This window comes from Sebastes umbrosus, chromosome 4 (assembly GCF_015220745.1).
Source record: "Sebastes umbrosus isolate fSebUmb1 chromosome 4, fSebUmb1.pri, whole genome shotgun sequence".
Lineage (NCBI taxonomy): Eukaryota > Metazoa > Chordata > Actinopteri > Perciformes > Sebastidae > Sebastes > Sebastes umbrosus.
The window spans coordinates 33,835,508-33,863,224 of NC_051272.1; the positions used below are offsets into that span (position 1 = coordinate 33,835,508).

Consider the following 27,717-nt stretch of genomic DNA (forward strand, 5'->3'; position numbering starts at 1 on the left):
GTTATCCCTGTAACCCAATATGGTCTCTGGCATCGGATTAACTGTGCAATTTGATCTTTCTCCGACCGTCCGCCGTCTCCTGGTTGATGACCTTTGACCCTGTCCTAGTGGATGCTGTGAGTGGTTTTGGTCTGGTGTTCACAGACAGCTGATGTCTGTTTCTGGTGTTCATTCGGTCTCTTCTCCAGGGTCCTCGTTGTTTCACAGATGCAGTGTTCTCCACAGCTGTCACATCATGACGTTGTACACCTCTCCGGTCTTCCTCTCAAGAGGGTCCTGTCTTTAGGATGCACCAGCAGAGATCTTAAGGTGTTGAATGGTTTGTGGTAAGTGCTGACTCCCTGTCACATGAAAGTTATCATGTGACCAGTGCTCCACACTTGGGTGATGGGATGACACCTGAGCCAGTTTCATTCGCTGATGAAGATTGTAAGATGCAGTTGAAGGCTCAAAAAGAAATCTAGTTAGTGGACCTTGACTTGACCTTGATTATTTTGACACGCATACTTATCCTGAGGTCGGATTCCATGCTCAAGGGTAGTAGTAGAGTTTAAGATGTTTTAACACTCATGCTTAAGCCTCAGTTGTAGACACCATAATGTCATCTGAGTGGTAAATAAGGTCACGAAAATGGTGTGAGAGTCACAGGAGTCGCCTGAATCACAGTGTGAAACTATCTCTGAAGGGATATCAGGATGGCAATATGGGCTACATTTTCAAAAGGCAGGAATAGGGAGGTGCCTTTAAATGTGATGTCACCAATGGAGGTGCTGATCAAGTTGAGTAACTCGTTTTGAATTGTTCCAGATGTGTGAACATTATTTTTTCTTGCCAACCACCTGGCGAGGCATGGGTCACCTTCTGCTATATACTTAAGTAGTCGATCTAGATTTCCCCTCACTCGAGTCATGGCCCCCTAAGCCCTGTCTTGCCAACAACTTCACAATACCGATTATTTTCAAGAGGCATTCCCCTGCTTCCTCTTGCTGTGATGCAGCCACACTAGCCAGCTGACATTGAACTGATCTGTCTCCATACAGATGGGTAGTTATTGCAGCCTTGTGACAATCGGATTTTTCATGTAAACTGAATCAGTGGCTTTTCTCTCTTGAAAGCCTGCTGATAGAAATGTATGTTCAGCGGGGAGGTATCACCACAGCACACACCCTCCACACCAGAACGACACGGAGCTATTGGAAGCTGTTGTACCACTGTGTTTGGAATGTCAGGACAGTTGTCTTACTGACTGCTTAACAATGAATTTAGGATCTGGTTGATTTGGTTTAGTTGTTGAGAATGGTTGGTTGGAGGCGTGTCTAACACCTCTGTGACCTGCACCACAGGTGAGAAAAGGCTATGCTTATTGTTATACCTCCGCGACAACGTAGTCGGGGGTATATAGCGCTGTGCGTGTCCTTCTGCCGGTCCGTCTGTTCGCGTGTCAGACTTTAGTTTCCGGAGCAGAACTCGAAAACTATTTAACTTGGGAACTTCAAATTTGGTATGATGGTTGACAGTGTGGTTTAGTTGTGCCTTTTGGGGGTTAGAAGTCCAGGGTGGCCAACATTTTTTAAATTTTGGCCAAACACTGTGATTTTTTTTTACTTCAATTTCGTTTCCGAAGTAGAACTTTTTTCTTATTTTTCTCATACTGTCTGTCTGAACATACCTGTATTCACTCAGTCTGAAACGTTCTGTTTCACAGTTTGTGGGTTGGTAGACACCTCCAGATATTTCACATGTTCCTGTGAGATGCAAAGCAAAATGGAAGGTGGGAGCTGCTCTAGGTCATGATGCATTCAACCATTAATAATTAGACTTATGAAGACTGTCTATTCTGTTTCTCAAAACGGACACCTTTATGAGCCATGGCGCACGCAAAAAAACTTTTAATACAACCTGTTAACCAGCAGTTATTGCAAGCTGCTGGCTGCTGAACACTATACTTTATGAGAGCATAAATACAGGTTAATCACAGCAGATGTGTGACATATCAACATTTAACATGAATGTTCACGTAACTATACATCATATTTGAGATTTCCACAACTTGTGGTACTGTGTTAGCATGTTATAACAAATCTTTGACTAAATATCTGCAGGCCTGATGTGTCTAAATGGATTACGATTACTTATCCATTGCAGCCCCTGTATGATATGAAATACAGTGAGAGAATTCACAAGCATAGACACTGCTGCGGGACTCCTACTGTAGAGTGAGGTTCCACTTTGTGACTCCTGGTGGCAAAAAAGACAAGGGCCTGTTGGATTTTATGAGGCTGGAGAATACTGCGGCAACCAAACAGTGGTGGAAAAGTAGTACACTTTTAAGTGCTACCACTGTATTCCAGAACACCATAAGGAAAGGGCCTGAGTATGCTTCAAGCTAAGTGTTTGTCTGTGTTGGCTCATCTAACATTCCTCTGAAATAGGGGGGGTTGTGTTGGACCACACATCATATGAACTAATTTGTTTCAAGCATACTGAACCCAGGAGCATGTCCAGGGAGTGCTACGAGCCACCCCTGAAATCTGATTGGCTACCCCAGGTGCCAGCTCATTATCCTAAACTATGATTGGCTATCTACTCAGTAAGAGACGGGACCTTAGTTTGTGTTGACGAGGAAACTGACGATTAAACCAGCCTTTCGTTTGGGGTAATTCAGTCTTAAACCTAAGAGGTTTATTATTCTGAGGTAGCTAAATTTTAAAGGCTCAACGAGCCGAGAGAGGGAGAGAGAGCAGCGATGGTTGAGTGAGCTATAGAGTGAATGAAGAGAGGGAGTGACATTAGTGAGAATTACGTTCTAAAGCACAAATAAACAGCCACACCTCTGTACAACACCGTGCAAGCCTGCGAGAAGGTGTCACATTGCCAGATTTTAAAGGAAAGCAGCCAAAGGGCAGGTTTCATCCTGTCCTCTCTGCTCAGTGAGTGTGCCTTGGTCAAACTGACACACCGGTAGCAGCACACAGCAGAGGAGTGAGAGAGAGGAACGGGGGAAAACTGAAGCGCATAAAAACACACAGCAATGTAACAACCCGTTGTTATCCGTCAAATACGGCCGCTTTTTATCTGACAGAGCTAAAGGGGGACTTGTGCCTCGGTATTGCTTGACAAAGCGGCCGTATTTGACCTTGGGATGAGAACGCCCTGCTTATTGGCTGGGGGTTACACCCCCACGTGATAATGAAAATAGAGGCAGAGGGTATAGGCTCTCTATAGATACAGACACAACCACACACTACTTGTACGTCTTAAGTGATGATTTAGAGGATTTCTTTTTGTTAGTCTAAAAATAATTTTTGAGGAAAACGTTGCATATTAAACCTTTAAACACAGGAATGTAAGATACTGTAATGTTATTAAGTAGATATTTATTTTCTGAGATTATTATGTTGAGAGTAGAGAGTTCTACTGCCTGGGACTTCCCAGGCTTCATCAGTTTGCATGAGTGACGAAAACATCTTCAACTAAACTACCACAGTCCAGTCGATTGTTTCATTTCAACTTGACACTGTATGTTGTTACATTCGTTCCACACTGTCTTGTTTACACATTCTAACTCCCATTTCTGTTCCTAATCTCTGAATCCCCACCCCTACCACCACCCTCCCAACCACAATTCCCAGGCATTTGTCATCTCCTTCACCTCAGACTTCATCCCTCGGATGGTCTACCAGTACATGTACAGCCCTGATGGCTCCATGCATGGATTTGTCAACAATACGTTGTCCTACTTTAATGTGAGCCACTTCCAGGAAGGCAAAGAAACCATGGATCCGTTGTACCTTGGCTACCACGTTGAGATGTGCAGGTGGGAAACCAATCTCATACCATTGTCATTTTAAAATGTGTTACTTGGTATAATTAATCAAGTGAGACCAATGTTGAGACAATCCATGGCCTCTGTCTCATGCCACAGTCACCGTTTACTGTGAGGTTGTGAAGATAGTTATCTTGGATGTGATGCTCCCCAGCTGCTGTTCTCAGAGTGCTACAATATTATTGTTCAAAGATCCTGTGCAGCGATGAATAACTCCAGTCCTATCCATTCATAAGCATAATAATAATAATAATAAATTGGACTTATATAGCGCTTTTCAAAAAACCCAAGGACGCTTTACAAAAGGGCACACAAAATCATACTGATAAATAAAACAGAGGAAAAAAACTGTAGCAAGGTAATTAAAACGAGTGATGTGTAGGAAGAGTTAGAGGTCAAGGCCTTGATGAACAGGTGGTGCTTGAGGTGTTCTTTGAAAGTGTCCAGGGATGAAGCATTTCTGATTTCAGGAGGGAGACAGTTCCAGAGGGCGGGGGCCGCGTCGCTGAAGGCTCTGTCGCCGAAAGTTGGCTGGTGTGGGGGGTGGAGAGCAGACCAGTGTCGGAAGATCGTAGTTTCGGGGATGGAGTGTAGGGGTGGAGAAGGTTGATTAGGTACTCAGGGGCAAGGGCATGGATGGATTTGTGTGTGAGGAGGAGTTTATAGGTGATGCAAGTTCTATAAAATTTCCTTTCTTGAGAAATGCTGCATTTTCCCTGTGTCCAAGTATGGGGGTGTTCTGACACAAAACAGTACAATAGCCAAAACCACTCTTAGATGGTCCCGATTCCTCTCGATAAATGAATAGTCCATGGCATCATGGTTCATTTGATTTAACACATTTCCCCTGCCTGTACTTTGGTTTGCCCTGTATAGCTTTGAAACTTGTTCAGTGAGTGGGGCTTGCTGGTCTGGTGTTTTTTGCATGCCTAACGTAGGTGCTTCCACTTAACTTTTTATACCAACGTTACCAATAACGGTTGCTCAATATACTACGTCACTTGCTCTGCGCGTCGTTCGTTGTACTAAGTCACTTGCTCTGACCGAATGCAAAAACGTTGACATTCAACGTATCCATATTTTGCAGAAATGTACAATGTCGACACCTTTTCCTGGCGACTGCGCTGGTAAAACCTTTCCACTCTGATATTTAGAGAAACACAGAACATTAACCCTTAGATCCTGACGCCGTGTTTGGAGATGTAAAAAATCAATGCACTTTCTTAAGTTCTTTGGAACTCTGGGTCACTGGATTACACTCATGTGGGTAATATGATTATTAAAAATCTTTGAATTGAAGACAAAACAAAAAAATAACCAATAACCAAAAAATGTTTTATTTTTGTCTCTAAAGGTATAAGGACTATAGAGAACCCCCTTGGTCCACCACTCCATATGAGATCTCGAAGGAATTCTGGGCAGTGCTGGCTTTCCGTTTGGCATTTGTCATTGTTTTCCAGGTAAGGTGAAACATGCAGAAAAGTAGGAAATAGATTACTAGAGCTGTTCATATGAATTTATTAGAAATTGTATGTAATTAGGACAAACCTTATTGAATATTTAATTGTAATTGGTATGTAAATACTCTGGCATTGATATACTGAGGCGTAATATAACTATTTTTGAACGAACAGAGCCAATCTAGTGTCAGTCAGAACAACATTTTTAACAAAATCATGTCCTGACAGAACTCAGCTCGCCACAAACGGTAGATTTGCTTGTACGAATGAACCAAATCCATGTGGAGCTTCTGTGTAGCTTTCAACTCTGGTGATCTCATAAATATGCATTCTTTATCGAAACTGTATTGGCTTTGTGCATAACATGATGCTAGACCAGGGCCACTATGTATTCTCTCTTTGAGGAACATTTTGGTCTTAAGTAGATGGAAGGATGGACAGGATTTATTGATCCCAAATTGGGAAATTCTAGTTTTAAAGCAACAAATACAAAGTACATATATATATATATATATATATATATATATATATAGTTTAGTATCACTCATAAAACCATTTTTTAAAAGTGTGCATATGTTTTAATTGTGACCTGACAAGGGACTGCAGATGGAAATTGGCTTTAAGCTAACTCTGGAACAATACATCAAATAGTAACATTCATGATTAATACTGTACATGGTCCCTTACAAATAAAATAAATAGATAAAATAAAGTTTTATACATATGCCCTGTTTAATTTCTGGGTCACCCGAGGAGTGAGGAGCGAGGACACCCCCGGTCTTAACCCCGCTAAACTCAAAGAGGCAAAGTCTGTTTGGATTTGTTCAACACGGGCAAGGAGATATTTATTTTCCAAGGAGTAGTCAAAGGCAAATTTCTGTTAGGGTAGACACATTGTATTGATTTCAGCAATAGTATGAAAGCAGCAGCAATGAAAAGAAAAGATTTACGTGTGGTTTGGGACAAATTTCTACTGCTGAGGTGCAGAAACACAAATCCAACTTGATCGTTCTTTACTTGGGTTATGTTGAACGTTTAAATATATAATCATATATTTACAATGCTATATTGTTGGTTAGGATTGTGGTTTATAGGATAGGATCACTGAATTACACCATAGTACAATTAATGCATTCACAACTACCCAAACGAACCGTACCAGAGTTCAATAAAACAGACTAAATGTTGGCTTGTGAAGCAACAGTTAAACGAAAGGCTGTTCCTGCTGTCAACGCTTAAAGGGACTATTTGTAACTTTCAGAATTGCTTGTTAACAGCGACACCTGTGGCCGTTAAGTCAACGAAAGTCAGCGTCAGGCTCTCACTTGCTCGCTCTAAATATACCTGAACGAGCGTCGCTCAAAACAGTGAGGCGACACACGTCAGCTAAAACCACAATATCACTCTATATTTCAGCTGCTTGGCAGTAATGTTAGCTGACCAAACAAAGGTCTCTCCATGAATCAATGCTGATCCTAGAGTTGGCTTTTCCTGCCTCAGCGTCGGTGCCAGAGCTCCGCAGCGAGACACGTTATCGCCTCCCCGACCGGGTGCCCCAGCCTCCCAAATGCGCCCGCAGGGGAGACACCGGCACCCGGTCAGAGACAATAAGGTTTCTCGCTGCGGAGCCCTGTCATTTCACAAGACACGGGAAACCTCTGTTGGTCTGGAGGAGCTGCAGCATTTATTTCTGCACAAACGTCCACTGCACATTCACTAGATATTCTCAGAGCTACTAACTCTTCTGCAGTGTGGGGTGAGCGCACGTTCACGACTAGAGGTGGAGCGAGGATGCGAGAACGCGCGCGCTGTGTTAGTGAAGGCAAGCAGGCAGAGGAGAGACAGCGGCCACACGCGAACACGCATATGCGAGCGCGCATGTGTCCCGACCCGGTACATTTATACGGTTAAAAAGTTACAAACAGTCCCTTTAATTAGAGAAAACAAAGAAAAATGACATGATTCCCTTCCATTTATCTCTACCAGAATGTCGTGATGCTGATGAGCGACATTGTGGACTGGCTGATTCCAGACATCCCTAAAGACATCAGCCTCCAGATCCACAAGGAGAAGATTCTATTGGTAGACCTTTTCATGAAAGAAGAGCAAGGCAAGATCCGTAGATCTGAGAGCAGAGCCTCTACAGGGGGTAAGGAGAACTGCAGCAGGAGCAACAACAACAACAACAACATCACAATGGCTCAGCCACGCTCGGGACTGCACACCAACAGCACTAAAAGCCTCTAATGCCCGTAACAATGAATTCTTAGTTCAGTGGAGTAGTTCTTTGTGAGCAAGTCTTGCTAGCAGCCTACTAGCTCAGGCCAACCTAAAATATGTGTTTTTGTCCTTGTTCAGAACATTCCAACAATTGGGAGAGCAGCTGGCTGATGAGGTGTGAGGAGAGCAAAGGTGAATGTATGGGGCCAAATATGTTGCAATGTGCGTGAAGAGTTGTGAACCTGTATCTCAATTCATACGTGCGTATTAAGATTACGGGAATCTGTAAATGTGTTTTTAGCTTCGCGTGTGCAGCATTTGTGAATGTGTACACAAATCTGTAAATTCGCACACGGATTTGAGAATATGTAAGAATAAGGCATGCTCAGATTTGTAAAGTGTACGTAAATCTCTAAATGTGCAAAAGATTTATGCATTTGTACAAGAATCTGAAAATGTGCGCTCAAAAAACTCAATGTAAATGGATTTTTATTAATGAGTGAAAAGTGCAAGGGGGCCGCGAATTACTCTCATTATTTGCGTCACTAAAATGTCTCAATTTACTGGGGAATACTAAGAATACAGATGTAAATGAGCTCTTGCAAAGGTGCCACTAAATAAATGCAGAAAATGTTTTCTGTTTCTGAACTTTTCCTTGAAGGTAAGACACATTTTGGAGCTGCAAGTGTGTATTAATCTTGCAAGAGGCAGCTATTTGAAACGGAACAGGTTTGAAGCATTGCTGCTCTTATGTGTCGTGTCAACCCGTTCTCGTTCCTAACTCGTAGCATACGGACGCTTGATCAGGACCCCTTCGTGTCACTTTTTAACACACTGGGTATCCCTTGGTGTCACTTAGGTTTAGGCCACAAAACTACTTGGTTAGGTTTAGTAAAAGATTGTGGTTTGGGTTAAAATAAGTATTAATTACGTAAGATACGAAACTTGAAGTGGCATAAGTACTTTGTGTAACGTACTTCCATTGATCCATCCATTCATTGTCTACCAATTATCCGGGGGGGGCAGCAGGCTTAGCAGGGTATTCCAGATGTCCCTCTCCCCAGCAGGGCGTAACATACTCAAAAATGCAACATGAACAGCGGCCTCCTGAGTGAAAGTCCTGTGTTTGTTTGACCCATCTACCCCGGGACAGTTGCATATCTGTAACCACATTTCCTTTAGGCCACAAACTGTATAATCTTGTACTTATTTTTATTGGGAATTGGGGGGTGGTGCAAAAACATTCCCGTGCCCCAGCCCCTCAACACCCATTAACCTGTCGGTTTCAGACTCAAATTTTGGGGAACTTATTCCCATTTGATGGAATGGTGGATCAGTGTTTAGTTTGTGTGGCTGGAAAATGGCTTGAAACTGTATCCCAGCCGGCTGCCAGCTAGAGAGCCTTCGGTTGGGAGTGGCAGTTTTAGATGGCTGGCACTGTATCTGGCCTGCTGCATCAGAGTGACTTTGCGCCAGAAATAGCGCAATGTCTGAGACCCAATTTTCAGTACAATACCAACAACTTGCTCTGCGCTGCCACATTTGCGCAATGTCTAAGATACAATTCCACAAATAGCAGGAACTCAGTTTGTGCTGTCTCATATGAACGAACCTCCCACCAGTTTGCTCCTCTCCTCCCACCTGTGCACCATGCACTCTACGCTGGGCTCCAAAACTCCACATAGATAGGCAAAGAGAATTGTCCTCCGGTGCTCCTAACGGCATCTGCAAGATTTCATATACCGGAGGGAAACAAGCAGTAAGAGTTGATTTGGAATGGCAAATATGAATCAATATTATGTTACGTTAATGCCTATTTCTTGCCTCAAATGTTTTTAGAATCATCTTGTAGTGCACGGTTTAGCAGTAAAATGAGAAAGTTTGTGACGCCGCCGCCATTGTGAAATTTGGTGAAGGAACGCCAAGTTACATGACGGGAGCACAGCCAATAGGAACGCTCTCTCAATGAAATGACCTGTGATTGGTCAAAGTCTCCCATCATGGGCTACATTTTCTAAAGCCTGAAAACAGAGCAATTAGAAGGAGCAGAAGTCTAGTTTTCTCTCAGAACACTTGAATTACAACATGCTGAAAGGTTATTATGAAATTTTTGCTCGATGATGCCACAAATATACTGCCTACTGCCACTTTAAGAGACGTTTACAGTATGTTAAAATGACCCCAGGGAAGTGAAGAAGAGTTTGGTTGTAACATTATATCAGCAGCAAAAGTGAACTGCAGTCAATGAAGCCACGGCCTGTAAAGGCCCGCTGCAGACAACATGTTCGACTCAGTTGGCAGAGCCCTGAAGTCCCGCCCCCGCTGCTTCACAGAGCGCCATCGCTTGTTTATTCAAAGTTTATTAATATTGAACAGTGTGTCCAAATTGCACCAACTATGACACTGCACGTCCTTCTGCACATTTACAGATCTCACACACGATAGGAGAGTAACAAAAGTTGCATGTTAAAAGACAGCCAATTGTAGACGTACTTCAGGGGGAACAAAAGACTCCTCTGTTTTTCCAGCTCATCAGGGCTAAATACTTCAATGTTTCACTTATTAATAATTTTACATTGAGTATATGAGTACATATTTTCTGAATCTTACATACATACAGTATACAAACATCTATAGAAATGTGTCTACATATTCTAAAACCTGAGTACTCATTACAGAGTTGTGGACACATTCATAAATTTGAGCACAAGTCCAGAAAGCAGAAGCAGTTTCACAACAAAATGATTTTGCTACATATTTGGCTCCACACAAATGTTCACTGCAAATGTCATAAATACATGCTGGTAGTGTCCCAGCAGGGAAACAGAAGCATGAAGAGTACAGGCACGGTGTAAAGAGTGCCTGTAGCTATGCAGAGTGATGTGTGCAGCGCATATGCACTTTTTCCTGTAATGGATGATAGAAAAATGTCTCATTATTGCAAGCGTTGCTTCATTTGCTATAGTTTTCTAATAAGTGTAACTCTGTATTAGTTCTCTATTCTTGATATTATATGGTTTGCATGCCACTGTAGCTTGGCATTTTTAGCTAACATTGAAAAAGAAAAGACTTGCTTTACTCTCCAGAAATGTTTCTAACTATTTTGAATTTTAATGACAATACATCATCTTGTACCGTGAGTGAAGCAATGATGCAGTCTCTCCTGCTTAATAAAATTTGGAGAGGAGGAGGAAGGAAATTCTGAGTTTCCATGTATTCTCTGAGTAATATTTATATATATATATATATATATATATATATTAATACATAGCATCTTTACTCAGGCAAGTATGATTCCCTAATAATAATGAAGCTTTTAAGCTCTCTCGCACACCTGGAAAATAGAGAATTTATAGACGGGTTTCTTGTATAGAAACATTATTGGGTGTGTGTGCATTCAGGGGGCAAAACCGCTTTGGCAGCCGGTCACAAGATTGTAGTCAACTGTTGTAATCAATGTAGATTTCACATTGTTTGTAATTCTTGTTGACTATACTAGACCCCAGCAGAGTCCAACCACCAGATACTATTATCATATGAGGTATGAGATTTGACATAAGTATGATTTGACTTGGGGGCCGGGGTCTGTTTTGGTTGTTACGTGAGTCCCTCTTGATGGCTGCCGCCAGACACTTTTACCTTAGTGATTCCTGAACAGGTAGAACGTAACGCTAAAAGAAACGTAACGTAACGCTAAAAGTCAATACAATATTGCAGATATGTCCAATTCAAGTTCAAAGGAACGTTAGTTACCACAGCCGCTTGTTGTTGTGACCACAGGGGAGGAGGAGTGGCTGCCCCCCGGTAGACTAGCAGACGTCTTCCCTTCAAAATGTAACGTTACGGCATACCGGAATGAGCTTTCTCCCGTCGTAGTAACGTTACAGCAATTCAGAACACATGAAAGTTCATGTAGAGGGTAAACCTTTCAGCTGTTCAATGTGTAAAAAAGAATTTACACAGTGTCAATCACTGATTGAACACAAAAGAACCCACACAGGAGAGAAACCCTACTGCTGCTCAGTGTGTAACAAATGTTTTCACAGGAGAGGAGTATGGATCATCCGCACCAAGAGTCACATAGCGGAGAAACCCTTCAGCTGCTTGCAGTGTGGAAAAAAGTTTGGTCATCAAGCATATCTGAGAAGACACGAGAAACGCCACTCAGCATAGAAACCATTTAGTTGTTGGGTCTGTGGGAAATGTTTCAATGACAAAGGACATCTTAAAAGACACATAAGACTGCACGTAGGAGAGAAACCATTTGGTTTTGCTGTTTGTGGGAGAAAGTTTATTCAACAGAACCATTTCAAAGCCCATAAATGTGTCATCTTTCCCACCGATCCTTAAAAATGTATTTTCAAGACGACCCTCAGCCCCCATAAACTGTTTTTCTGTCACTGTTGGATATTATTTATCTGGGACTCTATAGCTTAGATTAATGCTACACACAGTGTAAATGACTTGTCTAAGACGCTGAAGGAAGTTGAATTTATCTACACAACCCAGAATTATTTTGTGAGTGATGATTGAATGCAGTTAACCTCTTCCGTTCTTTGAGGGCACCCTTGGCCGACATTACTTTTTTCAGAGGCTGTAACAGGTTCAGTTTTAGAGCGAGAGGGAAGGTACTAGTATCATATGAAAGTAGAAACCTCAGGAATCCATCGCTACCAACCATGTCATGCTCGCATGATGGGAAGAACACTAAATAACGCTACAAATTTGCGCAAAATTTTGGCGGGGAAAAACTGTCATGGCCATTTTCAAAGGGTTCTCTTGACCTCTGACCTCAAGATATGTGAATAAAAATGGGTTCTATGGGTACCCACGAGTCAACCCCTTTACAGGCACACTGACACACTGAAAGCTGTTGTTGCCTGTTGGGCTGCAGTTTGCCATGTTATGATTTGAGCATATTTTTTATGCTAAATGCAGTGCCTGTGAGGGTTTCTGGACAATATTTGTCATTGTTTTGTATTGTTAATTGATTTCCAATAATAAATAAACATTATATCGATATACAGTATACATATATATTACTTATAATACTGATAACATAAATTATTTTAATTTCGGATGAAAACAAATATTTAATTCCAGGCTTTTTGCTGGTGCAGCTACTATTTATGGCCTATATTTCTGGATATAATGATGCATCATATTCTATGAACCGATCATATACTTTGAATGTGAAATCTGCAAAGTGTAGTTGTCAAATAAATGAATACATGTGGGGTAAAAATACATTTCCGTCTGTTATGCAGAGTGTACTACTATGATGAGTACTTGACTGAATGTACTTAAGCTACTTACCACCACTGAACAATCCTTTTTCTCCATCACACTGGTCAAGCCGGTTGAATACCTGAACCATACATTTGATCTGCAGAGGGCAGCAATGCACTTCTGCTGCGTCCAGAGTGTCGGTTTTGAAAGACTTTTATTTTGAAGGGTGTGAATAAAATACTTCCGGATTACGCCTATCCAGTTTTTCCGGTGCGTTTGATATAGCAGCAGCAGCAGCATTAAAGTTGTGTCTGCCGAGCCTTCCCTTGTCAACTCTACAGCATGCTATACGTGTGTTGGATAAACCTGCCTGAATGGACCTTTTTTAAATGTCTTTCTCTATTATGTCGCCTGGTAGTCTGCTAACATGTTGACGTTAGCTAGCTCAGCCCGCTAACTGAACATGGGACTCATTGTGTCAACATAAGACGAGTAACGCAGGATATCACTGGATATGAGGTGACATGCTCACTTTACCATAATTATATGTTAACGTAGATAACGTTCCCTAACAGTAAGGTACCATCATATGTCTCTGTGTGTACAGCGTGGAAGAGAAACTTAAAGTTTCTGTCACTATATGAAGATGTCTAAAGTCCAGATGTTGAGAGAACTGGTGAACCGGAGACAAAGTGCGGCTGCTGAGGAGATCCTGGATCTGATTGAAAGAAGCAGAGGAGAGATCACAGACTGGTGTTATTCAGAAGAGGAGAAACACCGACAACACAAACTACTGGAGGCTTCAGGTGATTCACTCAGAGCAGGTCTGTAAACATTATTACTGTTACTAATGTGTGTTTTGGCTGATCCAATGAATTAAATACAATACAATCGTACAATATCATGAAGCAGTCTGCAGTGAGTGAATGCAGCTTGGGGATTAGAGATATTAGGAGTATGCTGCCTCGGTAGAAGCATTATTTCACAATTCCTACTGGTTGATCCTCATCTCTATAAATTGTGTTTTCAGGTCACTATGCTGAGTCTCATGTCATTTCTGTTTCTTTATCAATTTAGTTTTATTCTTGTGGTTGTATTTGGGCATGTTTAAAGGGATAGCTCAGGTGTTTTTGAAGTGTGTTTATATGAGGTACTTATTTGGGATGCTAATTTTGAAAACAAAATTGAACCGATAACTGACCCTCATTAAAGCTGAAGTAGGCGAGATTGGAGCAAATATGATTCAAAAAAGTTATTTTGTCCAGATTGTGTACTGATGGGTGGGAAGACGGCAATTGTGCTTGCCAGGTATAGTGTCAGATCATATATCAGATCATTGTGTAATGTGCATGTGCATTATATGCATATAGCACATTGTTGATTTGTGGTAGTGGGCTGTGGTTATGGAGAGCTTTGACAAATCTCCACCATCTTACCCTCATTACTACTGGGGTATCATCATATCTCCCAACTAGGGGTGTAATGGTACACAAAAGTCACGGTGCGGTTCATACCTCGGTTTCGGAGTCACGGTTTGGTGCACGTTCGTTACAGCGGGGAAAAATGCACAAGGATCCGTTTCTTTTTATTTATTTTGAACAGACAGTAGTGAAAGTGTCAAAGACAAAATCCTCTGCTGGGGACTGAGGTAACGTTTTGCCCACTGGCGACTTTGGTAAACTATTTTCATTATTCATGATCGGCACATCTGGATCTTGAATGTGCGTTAGCACGTTGGATGTGTTTAAATTAACATCCCTTACAACGGTGGAGCAATGGCATCACTCCTCCCTCGTCTTATACACAACTCTCTCTCCGTTGCTGTTGTAGCTGACCGGGAACCCGTAGGCAGGTCTTCTAGCTCCGGTGTACACCAATCCGCTTGTTGTGCTAACCTCAGTACATGTGTCTTACGACATACGGCTAAAAGTTTCTCGGCGGAAATCGCACTTGTGGAATTTGTTGATTCTGTATTATAATTCACTTTATTGTGGTCTCTTTTTTTTTTCTCTCTCCAGAGCCCCCACACATTAAAGAGGAACAGGAGGAACTCTGGAGCAGTCAGGAGGGAGAGCAGCTTCAAGGACTGGAGGAAGATGATATCACCAAGCTCACATTCACTGCTGTTTTGGTGAAAAGTGAAGATGAGGAAGAGAAAGCTCAGTCGTCCTCACAGCTTCATCAAATACAAGCTGATGAACAGATAAAAGCTGATGAGGACTGTGGAGGATCACAACCAGCCAGGAGGCTGAGAGTGTTAGTGAAGCAGCGACTAACTGCAGCCGTTGAAGAGATATTTGGGTTGTTTGAAACAACGTTAGCAGAGTATGACAGAGAGATCGAAGGTCTACAGAAGCTGCTGGAAGAGGCTGTAAAGCTTGATGGCCGGGTTAACACAGCAGGTACGTAGAAGGTTTTTCAGAAAGTAATCTATTAAACGACCAGTGTGTAACAATTAGGAGGATCTTTTGGCAGAAATAGAATATGATATTAATAACAGGGCTGTCAAAGTTAAATAACGTGTTAAAGAAAATTCGTTTTTTTGGCAAGGAAAAACAGGCAAGGCCCTTTTCAAAGGGGTCCCTTGACCTCTGACCTCCAGATATGTGAATGAAAATGGGTTCTATGGGTACCCACGAGTCTCCCCTTTACAGACATGCCCACTTTATGATAATCACATGCAGTTTGGGGCAAGTCATAGTCAAGTCAGCACACTGACACACTGACAGCTGTTGTTGCCTGTTGGGCTGCAGTTTGCCATGTTATGATTTGAGCACATTTTTTATGCTAAATGCAGTACCTGTGAGGGTTTCTGGACTATATTTGCCATTGTTTTGTGTTGTTCATTTATTTCCAATAATAAATATAAACATACATTTGCAAAGCAAGCATATTTGTCCACTCCCATGTTGATAAGAGTATTAAATACTTGAAAAAACATCTCCCTTTAAGGTACATTTTGAACAAATAAAAAATGTGTGATTCATTTGCGATTAATTGCTTTGATTAAATATTTTAAAAGATTGACAACCCTAATTAATACGTATGTTTTCATTAGTGTATAATCACCTGATAATAAGAATCGTTGTGTTTTCGTTACCATGGAATGAATCATTTATATCTACATAGGGTGCGGGTCCTCTCTCCACAGAGCCCGCCATGTTGCACCGCCATGTTTCTACGGTAGCCCAGAACTGACAAACCAAACTCTGTTAACTTTTCCTGCTTGGGCCAGAGTCGATAACGTTACTCGCTCCTGTCACCGCCGCTCTCTCTCTCTTGCTTCACCACTCACTTCCCACATACACACACACACTCTACACACTGGCTCTGCTGCAAATTACCTACGCTACTCATACAAGAACTGGCTCTAGAGAGACGACTGGAATTCCTTGCTTAGCCCGCTGCCCCCGCGACCCGGCCCTGGATAAGCGGAAGAAAATGGATGGATGGATGGTTTTGTTTCAGTTCACAACCGGTTAGGGTTTTCACTTTATTGAAAGCTTGTTTCTGAACTCTTGCTCCAGTCTGTCCTTATCTTTGAGAATGTCATAATTACCATTGTCTCTGGTTCCATGAATTTAACAATCAAGAAACATACTGTATACCCTATATTTTTTGTCCAGATTATCACAAATTCTATTCTAGATTGAATACAGACCTTTGTGAATTCATCAACAATCAAATCAAGCTAATTCAGTCATCCACATATGAAGAACAAAGCCCTTGTCCATGCTTGAAAATATATTTTCCTTTAGTGCAGCAGCCCAAAAACACCAAACAATTTCCTGAGCTGAATGCGACCGATCCGAACTCATCTCGTCTCAATATCAATGTAGTTACTAGATTTTAGTCTGAACAGTCGCTTCACTCATTAAATATATGGCATTTTCTGTGTGACATATATTTTACTGAAGGGGAAAGTTATATTAAAGTCTAATAATGTCGAAAGACGTTAGCAGGGTAGCGTCTCCTGAATAATACACTGTATTGGCCTGATCAATATCAGTTAAGTCTGTTCTTGTCCTTCCTGTTAGATGATCCACAGCTGTTGGCGATTAAAGAAGAGGTATCGTCTGAGCAGCAGGAGTGGAGGACCAGTCTGGACCAGAAGGACCCAGAGCCCCAACACATTAAAGAGGAACAGGAGGAACTCTGGAGCCGTGAGAAGGGAGAGCAGCTTCAAGGACGGGCGGAAGATGATATCACCAAGTTCCCATTCACTGCTGTCTCTGTGAAGAGTGAAGATGAAGAGAAAGCTCAGTCCTCGCAGCTTCATCAAATACAAGCTGATATACAGATGGAGACAGGAGCTGATGGAAAGGACTGTGGAGGATCAGCACCAGACAGGATCTTTTGTCCAGCTCGTGATTCACAGCAAGAAAGTAATGAAAAGACACATTCTTCTGATCATGACACTGAAAACAGTGATGATTATTCACAAGAGATGAGTCAAACTCTCTCAGGGTTAGTAACTCCAGTGGAGGAACTCTGCGCTGGTAAACCGGTTAATAGCATGGACAACATGAGCGTTGACCCAGGAGGGAAACCATTTAGTTGTTCAATTTGTGGAAAAGGTTTTAGTCACAAATGTGATTTAGAGAGACACTTAAGATTTCACACAGGGGAGAAACCATTCGGTTGTGTCTTCTGTGAAAAAAACTTTAGTGAAAAGACAGATTTGAAGAGACACATCAGAGTCCACACTGGTGAGAAACCATTCAGTTGCTCCATATGTGGTAAAATATTCAGCCAGAATGAAAACCTGCGCAGACATGAAAGAATTCATACAGGGGAAAAACCGTTCGGCTGTCCAGTTTGTACAAAGAAATTTACCCACAGTGGGGCACTAGTTGTACACACAAGAATTCATACAGGAGAGAAACCATTTAGCTGCTCACTCTGTGGAAAACGGTACATTGACACAGGAAATCTGAAGAAGCACATGAGGGTCCACACTGGAGAGAAGCCTTTCAGTTGCAGCGTTTGTGGAAGAAGATTTAATTTTCAGTCTCAGGTCAAAAACCACAAGTGCTCTGGTGAGAGCAGTGTAACTTTAGCCCATCATTCATGAGGAGAAACCATTCCAGTCAATGCTGGGATTAGGGATGCAGCCAAACACGAATGCTGCTCACAGCTTGTGTTAATGTAGATTACGCATCATTTTCAAATAGTGCCCAGGGCCTTTATTAGCTCAACTGCAGAGAGAACTAGGCCTTTATTCAACAGCTTATATTAGAGACGGGCCTTTGAATTTCCCTGTTTTATAAGTGTACTATATCATAGTTTAGTAAGAGGCCTTCCATGTTTACCAGTTGTCTTGATAATTCAGTATAATGTACATTTCCACAGCACTAAATCCATTCGTACAACAACAGAGTAATGTCATACTCATCACTGCTGCTCTTACCTCGTCTTCTTAGCAAAGAAACTGTTTTTGTTTGGCAATCATTTCCAGTTACTTATTCTTTGCATTTTTTCCCCCAAGTGCTACTAAAGTACCGTTAATGAAACTCAACATTTCCTGCACAAATTGAAATGTTTTCCAGTGGCTAAACGGGCATAATCATTCCCATTTCTGTTGGGCTATTTTATTTATTTTTTTAATTTCAATTATTGAAATTAGTGAGTGAACAAAAACATTGTGGTAGTAGTGCGGTATAATACAACAGCAAACACTCCCTGAGCAGCTCCTAATGAAGAGCAGCTGGTGTATCTGTTCACTGTGCAGCCAAACAAACTGGCATTTTAATAAAGGAGTCAGTCAATATAAATTGCAACCGTGATTTCATTTTGTACACTTGTGCTGCTGTGTGTAGTTATACTCACAGCAGAGGACATGGTGAAAGGAGTTGGAGGTGTCCAGACTGTCGCCCGCAGCTCACTATGGTTGCTCCTTGTTCCCTTACTCCCTGCAATATTTAAAATGGATCAGCTCTCAAAAAATGACATGGTTGTAGGGGAGTGAACACTTTACAGTAAGTTGATGGTAACGCTGAGTTACTTGCTGCATGATTTCCTGTCAATCCTGCATGCAAGTTTAGGCAAATTGAATCCAGCGTGGAAATGATACCGCACTAATAACAAAAAATACTTTGTCGAGAAGAAATTACAGAATTACATTCAATGACTATTGCTGAAAAAACGGCGTGCATAAATGGTACCAACAACTGACTTCATGAAAATGTTTAATTTATCATCTATTCTTTCCTTGTATACATACAAGAATGTTCTGGGTGGATGTAGCCAACTTTCTACAAACGAAACTTAAGATTAGTGTTGAAATGAATGTTTGATGTAATGATATATTTTAGACAAAATAAGATTGCATATAATATGCTGTATATAATACAATTATTTATTATTTTTGGAAAATTTCCATAAGAATAAATAGTCAGGAACCAAGCCAACTTTCCTGCATTTTATTAATGAATTTAAACAGTATAGCACCATCATAACCTTTATTAAAAACAAAAAAATGATTATTAAATGATTATAATATGTATATAAATTAAACACAAACCCTGGCATTATGAAATGTATATGGAATTATTTTTGTTCTGTCTTCTTTTTGTCTTTTTTTTTCTTGTTCAACTGTCTATGTATCTGTACCTTTGTTAATGAGCATGAATTCAATAAAGAAAGCATTAAAACAAATAAAAAATAATAATTACAGAGCCTATAGTGTAAGTGAAGTTGGATTCTCTTAATAATTCTCTTAAGTCCTTGTGAATTCTCCTTCTCATCTTTCCTTGACCTCATGACATTTACCATCGAGGTCAAGGAAAAGTGGTTAGGAAAAGACATTAGGACGTCATTTTTTGACCGCAACCCGTGTCCTAACAGCAAGCGTTACGCTACGTCATGTAAACAAACACACACATTTAATATTCTGTGATAGGCCTGTTTACTGGAAATGACTTACAATATAGCCAAGAGCAGGAAGGAAACTTTCAGGTGATCTCCCTCCAGCCAGCTGTCACCTTATAAGAGGAGGAGGTATCGTATAGATAACTCCTCATTTCCATACTTGCCAACCCTCCCGATTTCCCACGGAGACTCCTGTTTTTCATTGCCCTCTCTCGGTTTCCTCCCAAGGTCACAATTCTTTGGCAAGTTTCTAAGAAATAAAAAGGCAGCAACCAAATTTATGTATGTAACAGGCAGCATTTTTATTTCTGTATAAGTTGAACTTGTTATTCTTGAAGTCACTGACAATTGAGAAATACTAAAAACTTTTTAGTAGAAAGTGTTTATTTGTGCAAGTTTAGAATGAAGAATAGTTACATTTTGCATCTGCGTGTTTACATTATTACTTTTTCAAATATACTTTCACACACATACGGGCATTTGGGGTGTCTGCCATTGTTGTTGGAGGTACAAACACTGGAGGCGGAGCTGCAAATATTAAGCATTGTAGCAGACGGCGGCAGGGTAGCGTGATGTCACTGTGTGTAAAAGAATTAAAACTCCATAATCTTTACTCTGCTTTCATGCCATAATTTGCCACACCGCCTTTTTTAGTGCACAGCGACTAAAGTAGATCCTGAAATTAGCACCCCTCTAGAATCTACTTTGAAACAAGAATCATTTTTAATCGAGAATCGATTTTTTATCAAATCCTAACCCCAAGATTCAAAATCAAATTGAATCGTAACATAACCACAACCACATATTATCAGAAACAATAGTGTTGCCTATATCGCGTGAATGCCATGCCTGATTACTAAACTGGAAACACTTGTTTGGCCAAAATTGTGATTATTCGGTTACAAGAAACATTAAAGTTTCACAAAGACATACCTTTGCTATTACCATGGACAAGCTTTTGGCGGATGATCACTTTTTGCCACGACAGGGGCAGCTGTGTTACTGACACAATAAATGATTTCCAAAAAAAAACAAAGAAAAAAACGCTCATGAATGCGTTGAGTGAAGAGGCACAGTGGTGGACTGACAACATGTAAAGAACAACAATGCCATATTCTCTGGTTAGCTTATTTTGAAGACGTGTACAAAGTGATAGATATACCAACATGAATATTTGTATTGTTACATTAGCTAACCTATAGATTGTGTCTGAAGACATCACGTCGCAAATAGGCAAGCAGTTTCCACTAAGGGTCAACCGATGTGTTTTTTTCAGGGTCAATACTGATTGTTAGTAATCAAAGAGACCGATAACCAATATGCATTTGCAATAAAATTAAAATCCTAATGTCAAAATGTAGAATAACACAAACTCCAACACAAAACTTTGTTTAAATGCCTTAAAGTATATGTTTAATTAAATGCTGCAAAAGAGAACATTCAACGTTATCTTAAAAAAAAAGAACCATTGCTCTTCCCTTGCTAATATCTACTTTGCATGTTTTGCAGACTTCCATCCCTGGTGTTGGTTGAGTGTAATACTCCCATACAGCACTTTTAGACCTTTTCTTTAGTGCATCCATATACAGTATAGATAGATAGATAGATAGATAGATAGATAGATAGATAGATAGATAGATAGATAGATAGATAGATAGATAGATAGATAGATAGATAGGAAATACGTTTGCCTGGAGGTTTATCATGAAGAAAGCAGTGAAGTTGTTGAGAATGACGATGATTTTAACAGCCTCAGGTTGCAATAACTGAAGCGGTGAATGTTGTGCTCCCTGATATACGGACTGTGGCTCAGGTAAAAAAAGAAACAACTGGATAATAAAGATGATGCGAAAAAAGAATAACACAACAGAAGAAAAAGAAGGAAACAGGTGGAGGAGGAAGAGGACCACCTGATCTGTCAGCCTGCAATTACTGGACAAGCATCGGTAAATTATTACTATGACCGAAAGAACTACATCGCGGATACAAGCGGCCGAAATGAGTTTCCTCAGGAGGGTGGCTGGCGTCTCCCTTAGAGATAGGGTGTTCGAGGCACGACCAGCTGGGAGGAGACCACGGGGAAGACCCAGGACTAGGTGGAGAGATTATATCTCCACACTGGCCTGGTAACGCCTCGGGATCCCCCAGTCAGAGCTGGTTAATGTGGCCCGGGAAAGGGAAGTTTGGGGTCCGCAGCTGGAGCTGTTGCCCCTGCGACCCGACCCCAGATAAGCGGTTGAAGATGAGTGAGTGAGTGAATGAGTGGGCATCCATAAGTGGGATATGTCCAAGAAATGAGGGTGAAAGTGATGTCATCCAGCAAGGACTTTCACTCAGAGGTAACTTATTTTTTCATACTTCATTTGAAAACTTAAATAGAAGCTTTGAAATATAAATATAAATATATACATGTACAGTATATTAGAATATATAATATATTCTAACTATGACAATAATTGATGAGGATGAAAGGGCATCAATTTCATTTGGCCAATGCATTAGTAAAATAACAGTGTTATTATTGTTTTCTATTCAAGTCTTTTTTTAATGAATGTGGTTTAAATATGAGATGCATTTAGTTAAAAGGTGTGTGTTTACATGAAGACAGCCGGCCAGTCCTTCATCATTTGTTCGTACAGTACGCATGGTCTGAGGCAGCTCTAAATTTGTTCGCAGAATAAGAACAAATTCAGGTAAGAAAATATTGATGAATCCCGGATTTTGTGTAAAACATTCGTACGGACACTTTGTTTGTGAATGAGGCCAATTGTCCTTGTTACATTCATGCCAATAAAGCATAGTGATGGACTGAAGTTTTGACGTGATACAAAAATGTTCTGTCATTTATGTTGTTCGTATACCTCAACCACTTAATCCATCTGGGATGCTTAGTAAGACATTGAAAGTGGGAACGGTCACAGTGTCAGTTCTGTAGTTTCATTTACTGCTGCTGCCCTCAGCAACACACTTATGGTTGTTCACACGTGACTGCCTCGTGAATCTTTTACCACAAACACCACAACTGAATGACTTCTTCCCCGTGTGGAGTGTCATGTGTTGTGTCAGATGTCCTTTTTGTATAAATTTTTTATCACAAACTGAGCAGCTGAATGGTTTCTCTCCTGTATGGGTCTTCATGTGTTTTAATAATGACTGACTCAGACTAAAACTCCCGTTGCACACTGAGCAGCTGTAAGGCTTTTCTCCTGTATGAATTCTCATGTGTCTGTGCAGACCTCCACTCCGGGTGAAGCGTTTAGCGCAGAGTGAGCAGCCGTATGGCTTCTCTCCTGTGTGGCTTCTCATGTGTGAGCACAAACTTGTGCTCTGCCTAAATCTTTTACCACAAACTGAGCAGCCAAAGGGTTTCTCCCCAGTGTGAATTCTGATATGTCTCACAGCATCACACTTATAGTTAAATTGTTTCTTACAGACTGAACATCTGAAGTTTTTTTCCCCTGAATGAGTTCTCTTACATGTGATTAAACATACACTCTCTGTGGATCTTTGAACACAAACTGAGCAAACGAATGGTTTCTCTCCGGGAGGATTTTTTCTTTGGCTCGGCACACAGTCCTTGGGTGCAAATATTTTACCACACTCAGAGCAGCTCAAAGACTTCTTGCCAGTGTTGCATTCTTTATCACCTTCAGGAGCGCCATTGTTTGTCAGTGTTTTGAAATCTGACTGAGGTTTCCTTGTCTCCTTCCACTCATCGTCACTGTTTTCAGTCTCAGTCTCACAGGAGTCTGAAGTCCTGTCATCCGTAGCTGGTTGACTGACAGACGAACCTGCCTGGGTCTTCTTTAATAACACAGTGTCAGCTTGTTCAGAAGAGTCTGGAGTCTCATCATCATTAGCTGGTTGTAAATCACTATCTGGATCTAAGCTCCTGGTTGGTTCTGATCCTCCACAGTCCTCTCCATCACTCTCTATTTCCATCTTTTGAGCTGAGCTGCCGGCTGGAGGTTCTGCCTCTGTGTTCTCTTCTCGTCCTTGATGAAGCTGTGAATCTTCACTCTTCACAGGGACAGGTCCTTGAAGCTGCTCTCCCTCCTGACTGCTCTGGAGTTGCTGCTCTTCCTCTTTAATGTGTGGTGGCTCTGGGTCCTGCTTAACATCTGCAGATAACACTGAAATAACAAACAAATTAATGCAGACACATTCGGAAAAATTTGATTATATGTTCAACACAACTCAAGCACACCAAGTACAGCAAAAAATGAAGTAAAGTGTGTGAGAAGAGGGGACACTACAGCCTGACTTACAGTATGGTGACGTCATCTCGGACTGGAAATGTATATTTACAGTATATTTACTATTTACCATGACCACATTCTTTCTCTAACCTTGAGAGAGAGAGAGAGAGAGAGAGATAGAGAGAAGGTTGCACAGGTAAAGGAATGTGAGAAATGACATCATTGTTTTGTCTTGCTTTCTTGTTTTCTTTTTGTATGACAAAATGCAAAACCAAGTGAAAGAGGCAATAACTCAGAAACCGTTTTAAGCTTATTAAAAGCGAGCTAACGACCTACGCTGCTTCCAGTGTGTGTGTGTGTGTGTGTTGGTGGGCTGAAATAGAGGATGACAGACAGTGTAGGGAGAGCACAGCTTCTCACAGCGCCAATGTGTCTTTCAAATAGTCAAATGATCAGTGATGGAAACCGACTTATCTAGACTTCAGTTTTTTGCAATAGTTTCAGTTGTAGGCAGACTGAATGGATTCAGTGTTCTAACTACACTGTGGCTTTTGGGGCCTGTTTTCAGGCAATTGTGGGGTTGAACTAAAAAGCTCAGCCGACATAGAAATATGCATTGAAGTTAACACATAAAGGTATTCAGTGGTTGGATCAGTGTTCTGGAGGCGATCAGGCGTCAGAACTCTGGTTAGCTTCAGGTGGGGAGAGAGGAGACTTCATCAGGCTATTCTGCCTGTATACAAATATTATTAAAATATTACATACTAAGTGCGAATTTTGGGCCTGTTTATACACGACCAGTCTGTCACTGCGTAGAAATTTGTTATGGGAGGGCAGTGTCTGAAATTAGCACCTGCCACATGCAGGTGAATTGTTGGCAGTGGTGGGTGAAATCGTCAGACCATCTGGCACTTTGACAGACAGGGAAAACGCTAGTGATGGGAATAGAGAATCGGTTCCCGTCGAGAATCGGTTCCTAGTTGTCCGATTCCTTGGCATCTCATGCCTCCATCTATTGATTCCTCTTCTATGCTTTACGACAGTTACACATGCACAATGACGCATACGAACGCTGTATCATGTTTCCGTTTGTTTGGGACTAGAGACACAGCGGAGAGGAAAAAAAGCAGAGGGGCGCACCCTATGTTTCCTCTGATAATGCTTCATTGTGAACAACAAACCTGTGTTGAAATCAGCAGGAGGAGAGTTAGTAACGTTACCTGTTAGCAGCCGGTGGGCAGCACAGTCCTGCTTGGTTAAATAACAGAGCTACTTACGTTAACGGAGGTGCCATTAAGTTATAATTATGAGGCGTTCAAGCACTGCTCAGTAAAAATGACTACAGGGTGAAGGTAAATTACGTTATCATGATGTGTTCAAATGTAATCTTCTAAAATATATTTTTTTGCGAGAAACTTGAATAAACCCAGCGTCGGGCTCGCGCTTGCTCGCTCTAAATAGACAGACACAATATCACTCTATATTTCACCTTCTTGGCAGTAATGTTAGCTGACTAGACGAAGGTCTCTCCATGAATCACTGCTGATACTGTTTTTGCCTCAGCGCAGGCTCAGGCAGCGGGGCTCTGCAGCGAGAAACTCGTCTCCCTCCGCACACCGTCACCCGGTCGGTAACGAGACGATAAAGTTTCTCGCTGCAGAGCCCCGTCACTTCACAAGACACGGAAAACCTCTGTTGGTCTAGAGGAGCTGCAGCAGTTATTTCTGAACAAACGTCCACTGTACATTCACTAGATATTCTCAGAGCTAAACTAACTCTTCTGCAGTGTGTAGTGAGAGCGCGTTCATGTCTAGAGGTGGAGCGAGTACGCGAGAACGCGCGCCCTGTCTGAGTGAAGGAAAGCAGGCAGAGGAGGAGAGGCTCCGGCCACATGCGAGCGCGCACATGCGAGCGCGCGCATGTGTCCTGACCCGGTACATTTATACGCTTAAAAAGTTACAAACAGTCCCTTTAAAAGGAACTGTTTGTAACTTCTTACACGTATAAATCAATCCGGGTCGGTGTCCAATGCGCGCTTGTGTGTGGTTACGCTGTTCAGACTCAGACTCCAACACAAACTACACGGAAGCACCAAAATCGCAAAGTTCTTTCTAGTGAAGCCCGTCTTGCAAAACAGTGTTGGCCGCGGTCGGAGGACCTGGGGGAGACCGTTTCTTTGGTCTCCAGGGCCAGAGTCTCTGCTCCTCTGCTCCTCTGCTCCTCTGCCTGCTTGCCTTCAGTCACACACCGTGCTTGTTCTTGCTATTTTGCTCCAACTCACGTGCATGCGCGCACACTACACACTGCAGAAGAATTAGTTTAGCTCTGAGAATATCTAGTGAATGTACAGTGGAAGTTTGTGCAGAAATAACTGCTGCAGCTCCTCCAGACCAACAGAGGTTTCCCGTGTCTTGTGAAGTGACGGGGCTCTGCAGAGAGAAACGTTATCGTCTCCGACCTAAACTCCGGTGTCGCCCCTGTTCCCTCCGGCCGCGGTCGGGAGGCTGAAGCAGGAAAAGCCAACACTAGGATCAGCAGTGATTCATGGAGAGACCTTCGTCTGGTCAGCTGCCATTACTGCCAAGCAGCTGAAATATAGAGAGATATTGTGGTTTTAGCTGACGTGTGTCGCCCCACTGTTTTGAGTGATGCTCGTTCACGTCTATGTAGAGCGAGCACGAGCGCCAGCAACAGGACGCTGACTTTCGTTGACTTCACGGCCACAGGTGTCGCTGTTAACAAGCATTAATGATTCTTACAAACAGTCCCTTTAATTTAATATATATATCGAACATTGAATGACATCAGATCTAAAATGTTATCCTTTCATTTCTTTTCAAAAGTGGCAGTTACAATTTCTGAGTGGCAGACAAAATAAAAACCTGCCTGCCACTGTGAAAAAGGTTAGTTTCAGACTCTGTGGGAGTGTGTGTGTCCTACAATCGCTCTACTCAGAAATCTTGTTTTTGTGGCTGACATAAAAGAGGAAGCTGCTTCACAACAGTGTGTGATCAGGGAGGACAATTCAGTCCTGGACAGAGGGGACACAGAGGGGACACAGAGGGGACACTCTTTAACTGCTGCACAGACCAGTCTGGAAAACTGAAATATGTATGAAGATCGCCGATCTGACACCATGAGCCATCAGCCCTTCCTGACAAGTTAACATGACATGGTTGGCTTCCTTATTAGGCCGTCATATGATACCAGGATGTGCTCTCGAGCTGACCTGACTGAGCCTCTTGAGACGGTCATGTCGGTCTGGAGAGGAAACACTGAAGTACACTGACGTCCATGAAAACCACCAGCTTTGACTTTTGGTTTTCCATATGAACAAATGGCACAGGAATACAACAACGTGTAGCTAGACGAGGTTTACTGTTAACTGACCTGCTCTGTGTAGCTGAACTTCAGGCTGCAGCACGGCGTCCAGTAGTTTCCGGTGTCGCTGGTTCTCCCGCTGTGACCGACACAGTTCCTCCTCATAGTCTGCGATGGTTCGTTCAAACAGTCCAAATATCTGTTCAGCAGCCGCGGTTAGATGTTCATTCACCGCCACTCTCAACATGTCGACTTTAGACATGTTTATATCGATATATGGACACCCGGCGGCACGATATCTACGGAGCTAAAACTCTTCCGTGTTCTGAGCAAGGCCTACGGAGAGGGGGTTGGTTCACACGTCAGCAACGCGTCATATCTTTGGGGGTATTACGCATGCGCGGTAAAATCTGGCCTGTTTAGTTTATCTGATGTGATTATGTCTAAAAACAAATATTAAACAATAAATCATGATGGGATTTATTTAAAGTAATAATCTCGAAGATTTTCATGTAAATAAATGTCTGTTAAATCACCATCTGTCACTGGAGGAGGTAACACGCTGGTGATTGAGCCTATGGCCTACTGATAT

At 41.8% G+C, this 27,717-nt stretch overlaps 3 protein-coding genes across 8 annotated transcripts in view; 2 read left to right on the top strand and 1 right to left on the bottom strand.

The window, feature by feature from the left end:
* The window catches only part of LOC119486706 (anoctamin-1-like), a 47,225-nt gene extending 38,706 nt beyond the window's left edge, over nucleotides 1-8,519 (top strand). For 2 of the 5 annotated variants that reach the window (XM_037767015.1, XM_037767016.1), the window contains 3 exons: nucleotides 3,633-3,817; nucleotides 5,181-5,286; nucleotides 7,273-8,519. In XM_037767015.1, coding sequence (XP_037622943.1) covers nucleotides 3,633-3,817; nucleotides 5,181-5,286; nucleotides 7,273-7,533 — 552 coding nt within the window. In that variant the 3' untranslated portion in view covers nucleotides 7,534-8,519. Of the gene's footprint in view, nucleotides 1-188; nucleotides 327-3,632; nucleotides 3,818-5,180; nucleotides 5,287-7,272 lie in introns of those variants that run through there. The other 3 variants (XR_005206580.1, XM_037767018.1, XM_037767017.1) reach the window with 3 other exon arrangements.
* A 4,484-nt stretch (nucleotides 8,520-13,003) lies between these two features.
* LOC119486882 (zinc finger protein 771-like) lies at nucleotides 13,004-19,412 on the top strand. Of its 2 annotated transcripts, none has more exons than XM_037767372.1 (4): nucleotides 13,004-13,254; nucleotides 13,343-13,559; nucleotides 14,754-15,137; nucleotides 16,773-19,412. In XM_037767372.1, exons 2-4 carry the CDS (start codon nucleotides 13,376-13,378, stop codon nucleotides 17,807-17,809), a joined length of 1,605 nt encoding a protein of 534 aa, XP_037623300.1. In that variant the 5' UTR covers nucleotides 13,004-13,254; nucleotides 13,343-13,375; the 3' UTR covers nucleotides 17,810-19,412. The 2 variants fall into 2 exon arrangements, with proteins under 2 accessions (XP_037623300.1, XP_037623301.1); XM_037767373.1 differs by having other exon boundaries at nucleotides 13,343-13,541.
* Nucleotides 19,413-21,747: 2,335 nt separating this feature from the next.
* Nucleotides 21,748-27,476, bottom strand: LOC119486883 (zinc finger protein 135-like). Its single transcript, XM_037767374.1, has 2 exons — nucleotides 27,195-27,476; nucleotides 21,748-23,738 (listed from the first exon to the last, which is right to left on the bottom strand). Exons 1-2 carry the CDS (start codon nucleotides 27,385-27,387, stop codon nucleotides 22,543-22,545), a joined length of 1,389 nt encoding a protein of 462 aa, XP_037623302.1. The 5' UTR covers nucleotides 27,388-27,476; the 3' UTR covers nucleotides 21,748-22,542.
* Nucleotides 27,477-27,717: the final 241 nt, after the last annotated feature.

Coding starts and splice junctions, on each gene's coding strand:
- LOC119486882 (XM_037767372.1), top strand. CDS start 13,376: ATGAAGATGTCTAAAGTCCAGATGTTGAGAGAACTGGTGAACCGGAGA. Junction 13,560..14,753: donor AGGTGATTCACTCAGAGCAG/GTCTGTAAACAT, acceptor TTCTCTCTCCAG/AGCCCCCACACATTAAAGAG. Junction 15,138..16,772: donor TGGCCGGGTTAACACAGCAG/GTACGTAGAAGG, acceptor CCTTCCTGTTAG/ATGATCCACAGCTGTTGGCG.
- LOC119486883 (XM_037767374.1), bottom strand. CDS start 27,387: ATGTCTAAAGTCGACATGTTGAGAGTGGCGGTGAATGAACATCTAACC. Junction 23,739..27,194: donor AGTTCAGCTACACAGAGCAG/GTCAGTTAACAG, acceptor TTGTTATTTCAG/TGTTATCTGCAGATGTTAAG.